The sequence below is a fragment of the Strix uralensis genome, chromosome 5 (genome assembly GCF_047716275.1).
Source record: "Strix uralensis isolate ZFMK-TIS-50842 chromosome 5, bStrUra1, whole genome shotgun sequence".
Taxonomy (NCBI): domain Eukaryota; kingdom Metazoa; phylum Chordata; class Aves; order Strigiformes; family Strigidae; genus Strix; species Strix uralensis.
This window is the reverse complement of record NC_133976.1, coordinates 7,742,654-7,755,773: the sequence shown is the minus strand read 5'-3', so window position 1 is coordinate 7,755,773 and position 13,120 is coordinate 7,742,654. Positions and strand designations below refer to the sequence as shown.

Here is a 13,120-nt window from a genome sequence, read left to right as displayed (position 1 = left end):
GATGATGTCAGTGTGACTAACGGAGCCAAAATTTGCCACTCTATAAAAATATGTACTTTTCGTGTGTAAAATTGCAATGTGTGTTTTCTTGATTCATGTAACGTGTACACATTGATAGAAGTTTCATGTATCTGGTGGGTGATTGGCTTTGTTTAATGACAAAATAGATGTCATCTGAACTAGTTCACTGATAAGTAAACTGATCATTAATTTCTCTAATATATTTTTAATTTTGAGCAGGCAGTTTCCAATTTCCTAAGTACTATGAGCTAGAAAAACATAATTAAATTCAGTATCAATAAGCGTAAATGAAAACAATGCAGCAGATAATATTCTACCTTTCTGGAAGTGGGAACTAATAATAAAAAAGAGCAGTCATGATAATTCAGTTATATAGATGCAAGCCACACCACTAATTAGATTGCAGTCTCATACCACAGAGTCGGTGTAGTGACACAGAGTAACTAGTTTGATGCTTTTTCAGAGGTTTTCCTTTTGTACTATTATGCTTAGTAATGTTTGAGGGAATGGTTTGGGGAGGGACTGGTAATTTATCTCCAGTACACAGTTTGTGCTTATAATTTTTCTTTGCTTGTGGCACTCTTTTCAGCTTGAAACACGGTTTTGAAAACAGATTTGTACTTGCAATGGAATTTAATTTGGCTTTATGAATGTGTTCCATCACTGGACACAATTCTTTATAGGTGCCAATTTGACCTAAGTAAAAAAAGAAGAGAAAACGTGTGGCTCATAAATCAGGTCCTCATCTGCCCTCCCATGCTTTGGTCCCTGCTTGCCACAGTAGTTGTTTGACTAAATTTACAGAGCCAGAACCCTGAGACAAACAAATTGATTTTGTTTTGTCTTTGGAAAGAAAACAGTTGAGTTCTGAAAATAGATATATTTAACAGCTAAAATAAAATGTGACTTTAAACATTTTGAGAAGGCTAAAGAAAGTCACTTCTTTCAGAATGAATGGCGGCATTATCTTTTTCTGTGTATTCATAAGCATCTCTAGTGTGCTCACGACCAGCATGTCTGAGTGCCTGAAAAAACTGAAAGACGTTTTACACAGCACCATAAATAAATGTTCCCTTGAGAATGTGGCACAGGTTGTCTGTAGTGTGTGCGGTGTCATACGCCAGGACTACTGCTGCTGTTATTTTGCCAACATTTATTGAACTTTAAGAAAAAAATCTCAGTTCAGTGTGTATAAAATTGGGGCTACCGAAACCAGTGCAATTAGTTCAGATTTGCTGAGATGAAATACTGCTACTTATGGAGGTGGAAAAAGTCTTTGTGAGACCAACTCTTAATCTAGCCCATGAATCAGAGAACCTGTTTTTTAAAAGTAATCATCTGTTACTCTTAGTTAAACTTTCGTGTGTTTGTTTTACTGTTAAAATATTTCATTTATAACCTAATCATTTCTAGTCTATGTCGTACAACCTACTAAAATGTCTAGGATTAAATCTAATTCGCAGCCTGTTAATTTTAGCACAGCAAAAGCCTTTGACATTCAGGTCTTATTTATTTGATTGTACACAAAATAGTTTATCCACCAGTTCCTTATGCCATGATCATTATCTACTAACAAATGCTTTTACTTTTGAGAAATCGCATTCAAAGTGATCATAAAGTTCAGTTAGTTACTGATTGTCTTTGACTGAAGAATAGTTTACTGCTAAAGGAAAGCAAGAATAAATCAGCATTTTGCCTTCAAATTGTTTCACTGAAATACAAATTGATTCCTGTATTAAGAATAAAATAGTCAAAACTGAAATAATTTTGAGTCCTCCGTGCTGGTGCATGGTAAGGTTTGAAATGTCTTTTACAGCTGTATTAGTGAAGGTGATTTGTCTGCCCTAGGTGTCTTGGTTCATTGAGGTCGTCCTAGATTGCTATCATAAGACCCAAGTAACAGAATAGGACAGGATACCTTCATCACCACAACAACTACATTCTGGTTTTGATTAACATGAAGTAGAATTTTTCCCAAGTTATAAACTTGGCCCAATTTATTTACTCTTGAAAATCTTTTCTGTCATCAGAAAGTTTAGAATTAACATATTAAAAACCCACCTACATCAGAACATTATCAAACATCAAATAGAGTAACTCTGACTTTTGCTGGACCCAGCATTTTGAAAGTTCTCAAGGTAAAAAACAACTTTTCATCCAGAACAAGCTGAGAAACTTAAGTGCTTTTTAGATTTTTTTTTTTTTTTTTTTATTAGTATATGCATATTTTAAGATTTGTCATCCTGGCTTCCCAGAGCATTGTAATCTTCAGTTTTATCACACAATACACGTGTATATCCAATGATAGTATGTGCTTTGAAAATATTCTGCTTGCTGTAACTCTCTTGATACAGGTTTTTAAAAATCCATAGGAAAAGAGTTACACAGCCAAATCCTTCTGAGATTGACAGCCCTTTCTTCTGTCTAGACTCAAGGCATTTGCAGGTGATTTAATGGAAGATGGCATTTGCTCTTGCTCTGTAAACATCTTTAAAAATGCACCATCACTGGTGGATATACTTTCAAGTAGGGGAAGAAAAGGAGCAAGGCTATAATGTTAACTTATTTTCTCATACCATGACCACTGATTTTTTTCCTCCCTTTCCAACTTCTGGATAATATCTTAAAAATTTTAGTTTATTCATGATGTATCCTCTTTCTAGATACATAATTTTTCCATACAGATGTCTTGTGTAAGCAGTGTGTGGTAGTCACAGAAGAAAATACTGCAGATATTGTTCATGTAATTTCTGATATGTACAGACAGGGGCAGCAAAAAGACTCTTAGTAAGGGGACTTCCTTGAAGGCCTTTATCTGCTTTGGCCCACAATGTACTTGAGACAAGACTCTTGTGAAATACAGGATGATTTTGTTTCTGCTTCTGTCTCTCCATCTCACTTTCTAGCAGTCGCATAAATCCCTGTGATTTACCACTGAGGTTTTTTGTGCTGAAATAAGCTGTCTATCTAACATCATCCTCTTCTAAGGATGCGTTTGGGGAATATGAAAAGGAGGAAGAAATGGATGATCAGCAAGTGCTGGTTCCAAGGGCAACCTCAAACTCATCATCTACTTCTACTTGTATGGGCTGTATCTCTGCTGGAAGCCCTCTTGGGAAACCATGTGGAATGGGCTGGTAGCCCTGCATTTGTGCTTCTTGGAAATGCCTGGCTGCCCCACAGAACGCTCATTCGCATCATTTGGCAGTGAAACAAATCCATAAAATAGTTAGATAAATGGCCAAAAAGCATCACATAGTAGTATTGCTCTGGGATGATCCTCTGGTTTGTCATTATTATCCAGTATTGAAAGGTATCTCTTTTCTTTGTTAGCTGTACGCCTAGAAATGATGTCAGTAATTGTTAACTATTACAGTGGCTAGACATGAGTACGGTTATTTGATTTGCCTTTTAAGGTGCTTATTCACTGATAGGGTTTGATTTCAATGAAGTAGGCTGCTGTGGTACTGAATAGCTGGGAAAAGATTCATGGTTTGATTAAGTGATTGTAAAGTCTCACCACATGCATGATTGAAGTGAAATAATGTCTTTGAATGCTCATTTAATTAAAACATTTGTATTCTTTTGGTAGCCAGAAGTGCAACTTGCAGAAGGCTTTGACGTCTTCATGCCGAAATCTCAGCTGGACTCTATATTATCAAACTATACTCGCTCAGGAAGTCTGCTCTTTAGGAAGCTGGTCTGTGCATTTTTTGATGACAAGACTTTGGCTAACTCTTTACCAAATGGCAAAAGGAAAAGAGGGCTCAATGACAACCGGAAGGGACTAGACCAAAATATTGTGGGTGCAATAAAAGGTATGGTTTTTGCTTTCTTTCGTATGTGTAATTAGAACATATTCTCAGCTAAGGAGAGTGTAAGGGGATTAGAATTTCTGACGTGTGTTAGGTCTATTAAAATATGCAGTCTTATTTTTATTCCCTTTCATTCACTTGTTAAAAATAGCTTCTACAGGGACAGCTTGTGTTAATTTTAAGCCAATGATCCTGGTTTCTGAAGTCAGGCTCTAAGGTTAGAAACTCAGTGTTCGTATAAGATAATTTTTTTTTTTTCCGGATATCAGAGATGCAAAGAAATCTTGAAAACATAATGACAGCGTAACTGATCCTCTTCGATCAAAATTCTGAGGCTTGCAACTGCATCTGACTGTGTCTGCTCCGTAAATAGTTCAGTATTTGGTGGGTGGATTGGGGAGAGATGGAGGAAGATAATACTGGGACTGAGATGAATTTGATGCTTATAAGAATGGTGGTGGTTCTCCTCTTGTGGGAGCAAATTTCTTGGTGTGAGGATCCTCTGCTGGGTGTTTTATCTTAGCAATCACTGCTTTCTAGCTTGCAGAAGAACATGTGTACCTTCAAACTCTGTGATTGCAACATATAAAGAACATATTGGGTCAGAGATTCTGAACTGGATTCTATTATTTTGAAATCTGATATAGGAGAGAAAATACCCAAGTTACCAAAAGACAGGCTGTGTTGCAAAATAGAGCTTATTTTAGAGTCTGTGACTTGTCCTGATGTACAGATTGCTAACCTAGGAGACATAAGGCAATGAGAAGAGCTCCTTTTAGTCCATTGGCAGCAAAAGGAAGCAAGGGAACCTTTTGCAAGCACCTCTGTGTCCACTTTGGGCCCCTTTCCCCATGCAAGATAGGCATTGGCATACTGGCTTGAGTCCAGTGAAGGGCTGCCAAGATTTATGGTACTGAAGCAGATAAGCAGTGAAGTATGTGTGTGAAGTGACGTATGAGGAGAGGCTGAGAGAACTGGAGAAAAGATGATTCAGGAGAAACCTTACTGCTGTCTACGACTACCTAATAGCATGGTGTAACAGAGAAGATGGAGTCAGACTCTTCTCAGAGGCGCGAGAGGTATCAGACACATGGAAAATTTCAACGTGATCTAGGAAAAGCTTTCAACGTAAGGCTGGTTGAACAGTGGAATAGGGGCTCAGAGGGGCTGCAGGATCTCCATTGCTGGAAATACTTAAAACTTGACTGGTGACAGTCCAGAGCGTTGTGATCTAGTTGGCCATGCTGTGAACAGCAGGCTGTTCATGGAGACCTCCAGAAGACCTTTTCAGCCTGTGCAATTCTGCGCTAAAGTATATGTTGTGGCTGTGTCATAGTCGTAATACGTCTTACAGAGTTGCTGGCAGACTTTCTTACAGTTATGCTTATAATTAGGTATAATTCACAAACACTTTTTTATATCTTCCTTTCTTGAACTCAGTAATCTGCAAAAATCCAAAGTTGAATTCACTCTATCTGTATCTTATTCTTCCTTAAAAGCTTTAATAAATAACTTAAGTGGAAGAAAAAGGAGTTCAAAATTACTTTTTTTTTTTAAAAAAAAAACCACCTTTAATTTGAGCAGCACTGTGATAAAAGAAATGTTTTTCAGTAGATGCAGCAGCACTACTAAAATAGCAGTCATCACCCACTGCAGAGAGCAGTGTTTCTCAGTAGCCAAGCTTGTATTATTAGAGCAAATTCTGAGGCTTGGTTTAACCTCTTCCCTTGAGTTTGGGAGGAGAAGGGGGGGAGTTGTAGTTCCACCAGATAAATTTAATCTGTGATGGTACTACTAGGTACCACTGTAATAACAGTGATCTTTATTGGCATTTACAGTGTTTCCCAAATGCTAGTGCCTGATCCCTGATAGGGGAACCCATCCCTAAAAGCTGTAATGGAATAAGATGCCAAGAGCTGAGGTCCTGTGGATCTTTACTCAGCCTGACTCCAATAGCACCCTTCTTTCCTCCAAAGAGCTGGGCTATCAGACACTGTGGTTTCATTTATTCCAAGAAATAACTGAGCCAGTATGAAATCTCCACAAGAACAATACCATGTTGTTTGCATTATTATCATTAGGACATTCCTCTACCACGTGCCCAGATATCCTTTAGTAGCACTTTTAGTCCTTTTCCATGACAGAAATACAAAAGTGGAGAAAAGGCTACATTCATGACAAAAACAAGCAGAGAACTTAAAGGAGAGACTGTTTGCTTGAAAATCGCTCTTCCTGTCTGAAAACATTTTAACTGCCATCCTTACAAGTAATTTAGTGCTTCTGCAAAAGGATGATTAGCCGGGGAGAAATTCTCTCTTTTGACTTCGGGTATTTAGTGGCACTTGTTGAATCAGTTGCAGTGTTTCTCCTGGGCAATCAGTTTCCCTTGCGAGTTGCATCAATCTTTCACTTAGAACTAGGGGGAAAAAAGATTTAAAAAAAAAAAGAAAAGATTAGAAGCGGTTATTTTTTCCTTTATGTCGTTGACTAGAAATCCTTCCCTGCAGAAGTCAATGAGCTGTGTTCAGATATGAGTGTGATGTGTCCCTCAGGGATCCATGCTGGAACCAATACTATTTAATATCTTCATCAATTACATAGTGGGATTGAATGCATCCTCAGCAAGTTTGCAGACACCATGCTGAGTGATGCAGTTGATTTGCTAGAGGGAAGGGATGACATCTAGATGGACCTGGGCCCATGTGAACCTCGTGAGGTTCAATAAGACTCAGTACAAGGTCCTGCAACTGGGTCAGGGCAACCCCCAGTATCAGTGCAGACTGGGGGATGAAGGGGTTGAGAGCAGCCCTGCAGAGAGGGACTTGGGGGTATTGGTGGATGAAAAGCTGGACGTGAGCCAGCAATGTGCGCTCGCAGCCCAGAAAGCCAACTGTGTCCTGGGCTGCATCAGAGCAGTGTGGCCAGCTCTCATGAGATCCCCCCTGTGTCCAGCTCTGGGGTCCCAGTACAGGGAACACATGGACCTTTTGGAGCGGGGCCAGAGGAGGCCACAAAAATGATCAGAAGGCTGGAACACCTCTCCTATGAAGAAAAGCTGAGAGAGTTGGGCTTCAGGGAGACCTTATAGTGGACTTTCAATACTTAAAGGGGGCTTATAAGGACAATTGAGACAAACTTTTTTACCAGGGTCTGTAGTGACAGGACAAGGGGCAGCAGTTCTAAACTGAAAGAGGGTAGGTTTAGATTGGACAATAGGAAGACTATTTTTTGTAATGATAGGGTGGTGAGACACTGGAGCAGATTGCCTGGAAAATCATTGGAAGTGTTCAAGGCCAGGTTGGATGGGGCTTTGAGCAACCTGGGCTAGTGCAAGATGTCCCTGCCCTGGTAGGGGAGTTGGAGTAGATGATCTTTAGAAGTCCCTTTCAACTCAAACCAATCTATGATTCTATGGTTGGGGGGGAGTCCCATTTCTGCCTCCTTTCTACTGCGTCCCCATTCCTTTTTGCCCATGTTGGTGTTTCCCTAACCACACATTGAGCAATCAAATCTATTTTGACTTTCATTCAAGAGAAGAGCAAGCAAGTTAGAGAAGAGAAACAAATTAACACATTGGCTCTCCAAGACTGCAGACTCTGGCTTCCTGTGCAGGCAAGAGCAGACAGTGGTCATAATGCCCACAGTAGGCACCTGCGGTGGGTGGGCTGGGTACAGCCTAGTGTCAGAGATTGTCACAGAATCACAGGATCATCGAGGTTGGAAAAGACCTTGAAGATCATCTAGTCCAACTGTTAACCTAACACTGACAGTTCCCAACTACATCAGATCCCTCAGCACTATGTCAACCCGACTCTTAACACCTCCAGGGATGGGGACTCCACCACCTCCCTGGGCAGCCCATTCCAATGCCTAACAACCCATTCTGTAAAGAAATACTTCCTAATATCCAGTCTAAACCTTCCCTGGCGCAACTTGAGGCCATCACCTCTTGTCCTATCACTTATTACTTGGTTAAAGAGGCTCATCCCCAGCTCTCTGCAACCTCCTTTCAGGTAGTTGTAGAGGGCGATGAGGTCTCCCCTCAGCCTCCTCTTCTCCAGACTAAACAACCCCAATTCCCTCAGCCGCTCCTCGTAGGACATGTGCTCCAGACCCTGCACCAGCTTCGTTGCCCTTCTCTGGACACGCTCGAGTCATTCAATGTCCTTTTTGGAGTGAGGGGCCCAAAACTGAACACAGTCATCGAGGTGCGGCCTCACCAGTGCCGAGTACAGGGGTAAGATCCCTTCCCTGTCCCTGCTGGCCACGCTATTGCTGATACAAGCCAGGATGCCATTGGCCTTCTTGGCCACCTGGGCACACTGCTGGCTCATGTTCAGCTGGCTGTCAATCAACACCCCCGGGTCCCTCTCTGACTGGCAGCTCTCCAGCCACCCCTCCCCAAGCCTGTAGCGCTGCTGGGGGTTGTTGTGGCCCAAGTGCAGAAGTCCCCAGGCCTTGGTCACAAGCAGGAGCTGCAGCTGCGTGTTTGAAATAAGTAGGAGTCTTAAGTCATTGATCAGGTTCCCCTTGTGTCAGGTACTGTGTGGATTCAGAAGGGAAAGATTATTTCTACCATCAGAGAGACCATAATTTTTGCAGATCGGACATTGGCAATGTGTGGTGCTGTATTGACTTCTCTGGGAAGCCCTCACAGTTGGCCTGACGTCCTTGCTGATCAAACTACAGAGGAAAGTATTGCTAATGCCTTTCATGCAGTGGTTTTGTGAAGCTGTTAACATGGAGAGAGTTGGAGGATGTGATTACTTTTGATCCCCTTATACTTACCAGCTAGCACTGTCTCAAAAGCGTGTGTATAAAAATACTGAAATTGTCATTTTTTTGCATCCTTCCCCATCCCATTTGTGTGACATTAATTCTCAAGGATTACAAATTCTTTGAGCTGGGACCAGTTTTCTCTCTTTGTTTGCCAGCCATAATTGGACACTGGGCTCTGAGACCTCTGACCAAGGCTACAATAGCAATACTAACAGTAATAATATTTTTTCTATTTCTGCTCTTGTTTATTTTTTGCACACCTCTCAGTTGAAAATCAATTGCATCAGTTTCACTCCATCTATAATTTTGTATTTTTGGTATAATATTGCTAGGTTTGCTGTAAATATGGAATTAAAGATAATGTTGAGCCTCTGTGTACCATTTTTTAAAAATATAAAGTTGGACCTATAAGATGCTTCATTTTTCTCAGTAATGGCTTTTTTTTTAGCATATTTTTTTTAGCATTTTTTTTATAAAAATTCTATTTGACATTATAAGAACTGTAGAGATTTCCGCAGTGGTAGGACTTACACCTCTCATCAGTTTGCCTGCAGCCTTAGGAACTTGACCAAGAGGCCACCAAATGACCAGATCTTCAGCTCTCTACTTGCACCATATGGAAGGCAGCATTTCTGAGTGCCTGCCACATCTGGAGACTCAGTTCAAAGTACACTATTATTTTTCTGTCATGTTTTTGTGTGAAATTCATGAATGGAAGACATCAGGTGTAGACTGTTTCTCTGGGATAGGCTTTTATAAGTAGTAACTACAGTATTACTATGATAGTTATACACACAAATGACTTCTGAATGATAAACTTGTGAAATGCTGAGTGGATTCTGTTCTCACAATCCTAGATTTGCTTTTTGATAAGTGGATAATTCGATATATTTTGTTTATAATCCTCTCCAGTCTCCTTTTTTCCGTTCTGGTGGTGTATTTCAAAAAGATGGTATCTTTTTATTTCAGTCTTTACAGAAAAATACTGCACTGCTAACCATGTGGATAAACTTCCTGGTCCTAGAGACTGGGTCCAGATTCTTCAGGATCAAATTAAGCTTGCAAGAAGACGATTAAAAAGAGGCTCAGGTATGTATAAAAATATAAGGAACAACACGTGAGTGTAAGATTAAAAGCTTAGAGCCTTTGTATCCACAGAAGTGTTTTTCTTGTTGACTGTGGAGTTGTACATGTTCACTCTATGAAAATTAGACCTCTTAAGATTTTCGCAGGTTTCTGTGTAAAGTACAGTGTTTCCTTATGTTTGGTATGGTAGCAGTTGTCTCTAACCCCTTTCCATTAGAACCCAAGTTATTCTTCCCCGTGTTTGATGAAATCTGAGTTCTAAACTAGCAGATCCATCCAGGGTTGCAGGTAGAAGTTTTTTAATTCTGTGTTACTTGGTCTGACAGGCCACTCACTGTACTGTTAAGACATAACCCAGATGGCTTTTCCCTCTAAACTATATGTGTCTGGAAAGGTACATTCCTTGTGAAAGAATCAGCATCGCTGTCACAAAAAAACCCACCACTCGCCCTGGTTGTGCCAGCAAGGTTCTGCAATACATGGGAGGGAGTTTGCCAGCAGTGAGTAACAGGTAATATAGGTAGGGTTTTGCAGCAAAACTGCTCAACTTGGGCTGGGATAATGTACATGCTTGGGGCTGGGACCAGCCTGCGGTGAAGCTGCAGCTGGTGAGCTCTCGGCTCTAGCCACAAACAGCAACGTGCAGTCTCAAAATCACCAGTAGAATTCATGGGAAACCAATATCATTGATTAACAGACGTATAATTACTTTATAAACCTTAGCTAGTCTCTTTCCCATCTTCATGCCTTCCATCCTGCCAAGGGGCTTTCTTCATACAAGGCTTCACTTTTCCTCATCCTTGTGTTTTCTTAAGGCTCTCTCATGGTCATATTTTTTGCCTGTTGCTCCCTTGGAGCATCTGACACCGTTGTCCAAGACACATCACTTGTGCCAACGTCCTTAAACACATTCCTTCACTGTTAGTGTATTTAGCTGCCTGCCTTTTCCCCTCTTCCCTTCTGCCCATCACCACAATTAAGTGCCTGTTAGCATCGTCGGGTTGATGGGATGGGAGACCTGATGGCTCCACAGGGGATGCTGGTGGTCCCCGTGGCTGTGTGGGGGTGAGCAGAACCACAGCAAATGTCCTCTCTGGCTCCGTGTCTCAGAGAGCCAGTGTTTTCTGTCCAAAGCTGTGTCTCTGAAGCACGCGCTTAGACTGGCATCTAAAATCATTCTCCACAACGTTATTAATGCCAGCAGGGAAAAGCATAAGACTGAGGAAAATGAGAAACACCCAGAGACAGAAATAACACAGAGGGAGAAAAAAAGTGCAGATTATTCAGTAGCATAAGCTTCCATGAGTAGAGAAGCAAACCAGCACTAGCCTTAAAAAGGGTTTCTGGTGCATGTTGGGGGAGGGAGGAGAGAGGGATACAAGATAATCTTGTTAAAGACAGTGTCAGATTACTGGTGTTGTACAACAGGACTGCTTTCTGCCCCTTCCAAGGCTGCCTGTCCCCCCCAGGACAGGAGGGCGGAAGTGGGATGCCAGGCTTCCATAAGGTGAAGAGTGCAGTGTGGGATGTGGGGAGCAGAGGGTCCTTGGGCTGTCTGCAGAAGATCCCTCAGGAAAGAGGATTGACCTAATTTTGTTTTGATTTTTATTTTCTTTCATCCGTTTTTATTTGCTTTTCTTCATGCCTCTGCAGGATATTAATTAAAATGACAATGACATTCAGCTTTTGCCTTTCAAATGGGGCCACCTCCATCTCTGGTCCTTTCTCAGGATGGGAAAATCTAAGCAGAGGATATTGTTTCTAAGCTAGCAAGACTATGAAGAAAAATAAGTGAAGCTGAGTATAGTGTGACTGAGTAAGATAGGCTCCAATATATGTCTCTGCCTGCAGAGGGAAGGTAACTCGTTAACCGGTATGTGGATGAGTAGTGAGCAGCAGTGTACCTAGCAGCCCCTCAGGTTTATTTGCTGAAAAAAAGTACACAGTACCTAGATGGTAGAAAAGCGCTTTTTTTGTGTTGTTTAGTTTACTGGCCATTCCCTGCATGCAGTGGTTTCTCTCTGACATGAGGCCACAGGCAGACATGCTCCTTTCGATCTAGCAGGCATGATGGAACGCACGACTGTGGCCATCTGCACCTCACCGTCCGCTGCCATCTCCACTGGTGGCTGAAGCTAACCCACCCTGACCTCGCACTGAAGCAAGGGAGAAGTTTCCACAGCCTTTGTGACAGCAAAACAGTAGATAGCAGCAGAGAGGCAGGAGCAGACAGCTGGTTGCAGTAACATCTTCATCTTGTTGAAAGAAGATTTGTTAGTATTTTTATGATACAACTGTGAATTTCTGGTAGGAGGGACGTAGAGTGGGATCAGGTGACAGATCAATCTTTTGTTTTCAGCAATGGCTGTTAGAAGATGCCAGGGCAGGTCTATAGGACCGAGGGAAGGATGTTGCAATGTTTGCTAGCATAGTCTCACAGCCCTTCAGCAGATTTATCCTGATACAAATCTGGTTGTGTGGGAACTATGTACATTTTAACTATTCATTGGGAAGCCGTACCAAATTGTTAAAGCTGTGTGTAACTTACAGAGACCAAAACAGGAGGGGAGGGCAGGCATGAAGGGAGGTTTGATCTGCTGTGGGAAGAAGGTGTCCCAGGACTCCATGTTGCAAAACTTAACTTTTAAGAATCTTAAAACTATGGGAATAGCAGCCACTGAGATGTGGGACTCATCACTCTTCCAAGCTGAGCTCTTGAGCTATGCCAGTCAGCATGTGGCTGGTGGAGCAGAGGCTTGAGCCCTCCTGAGCAAGTCTCCTCATGTCCATACTCCCAGGTCATTCTCTTTTAGTTTTGTCTCCACTTGCTCACTGAAGCATGCCGGCTGAGTTTGTGGGTATAGACTGAGGTGCTCAAAGGACAAATCTGAGCCAGTGTTACAGTAAATTTACCCAAGACTCTCTGAGCCAATATGTCTCCCAGCTGCCTGATGGCAGTAATTTATCTACATCAGTTTCTGGTTTGTCGTAACGCACAGGCTTTATATGGAGAAAACTTAAGATGATCCATTTATTTTACAGAAGCCACAAGACAACTTTTTAGTCACCACTGAGTTGGGCTAAATTTTAACAGCTGTAGTATTTAAGAGAGGAGGGGCAGGTTTTCCATCCTGCTTGCCTTCCCCTGAGCCATTTAGTACATACTCTGATTAGTTTTTCATTTCAAACCAGGCAGTAAGACAGTGCATTCATGAGCAGCCCTCTCTGCTTTATCCTGTGAAACATTATTTCAGTCTGATAACGTAAATCCTGCTCTAGCTTTCAGTGATATTAACAATTTCAGAGAATTCTAGCAAATGAGTGGAGTGGATCTGCTTTTCGTACCTCTTTCTATAGGGCGTACTCTCCTGAGTGGTTCCAGATGAAATGAAATTATGATCACTGGATCATAGATGCTG

The 13,120-nt window shown here is 41.6% G+C and overlaps 1 protein-coding gene across 2 annotated transcripts in view; it reads left to right on the top strand.

The window, feature by feature from the left end:
* The window catches only part of BEND7 (BEN domain containing 7), a 48,299-nt gene that overhangs the window by 23,546 nt on the left and 11,633 nt on the right, over positions 1 to 13,120 (top strand). The window contains exons 6-7 of one of the 2 annotated variants that reach the window (XM_074869801.1): positions 3,614 to 3,839; positions 9,585 to 9,704. In XM_074869801.1, the coding sequence (XP_074725902.1) occupies positions 3,614 to 3,839; positions 9,585 to 9,704 (346 nt within the window). Of the gene's footprint in view, positions 1 to 3,613; positions 3,840 to 9,158; positions 9,281 to 9,584; positions 9,705 to 13,120 lie in introns of those variants that run through there. The other variant, XM_074869802.1, reaches the window with a different exon arrangement.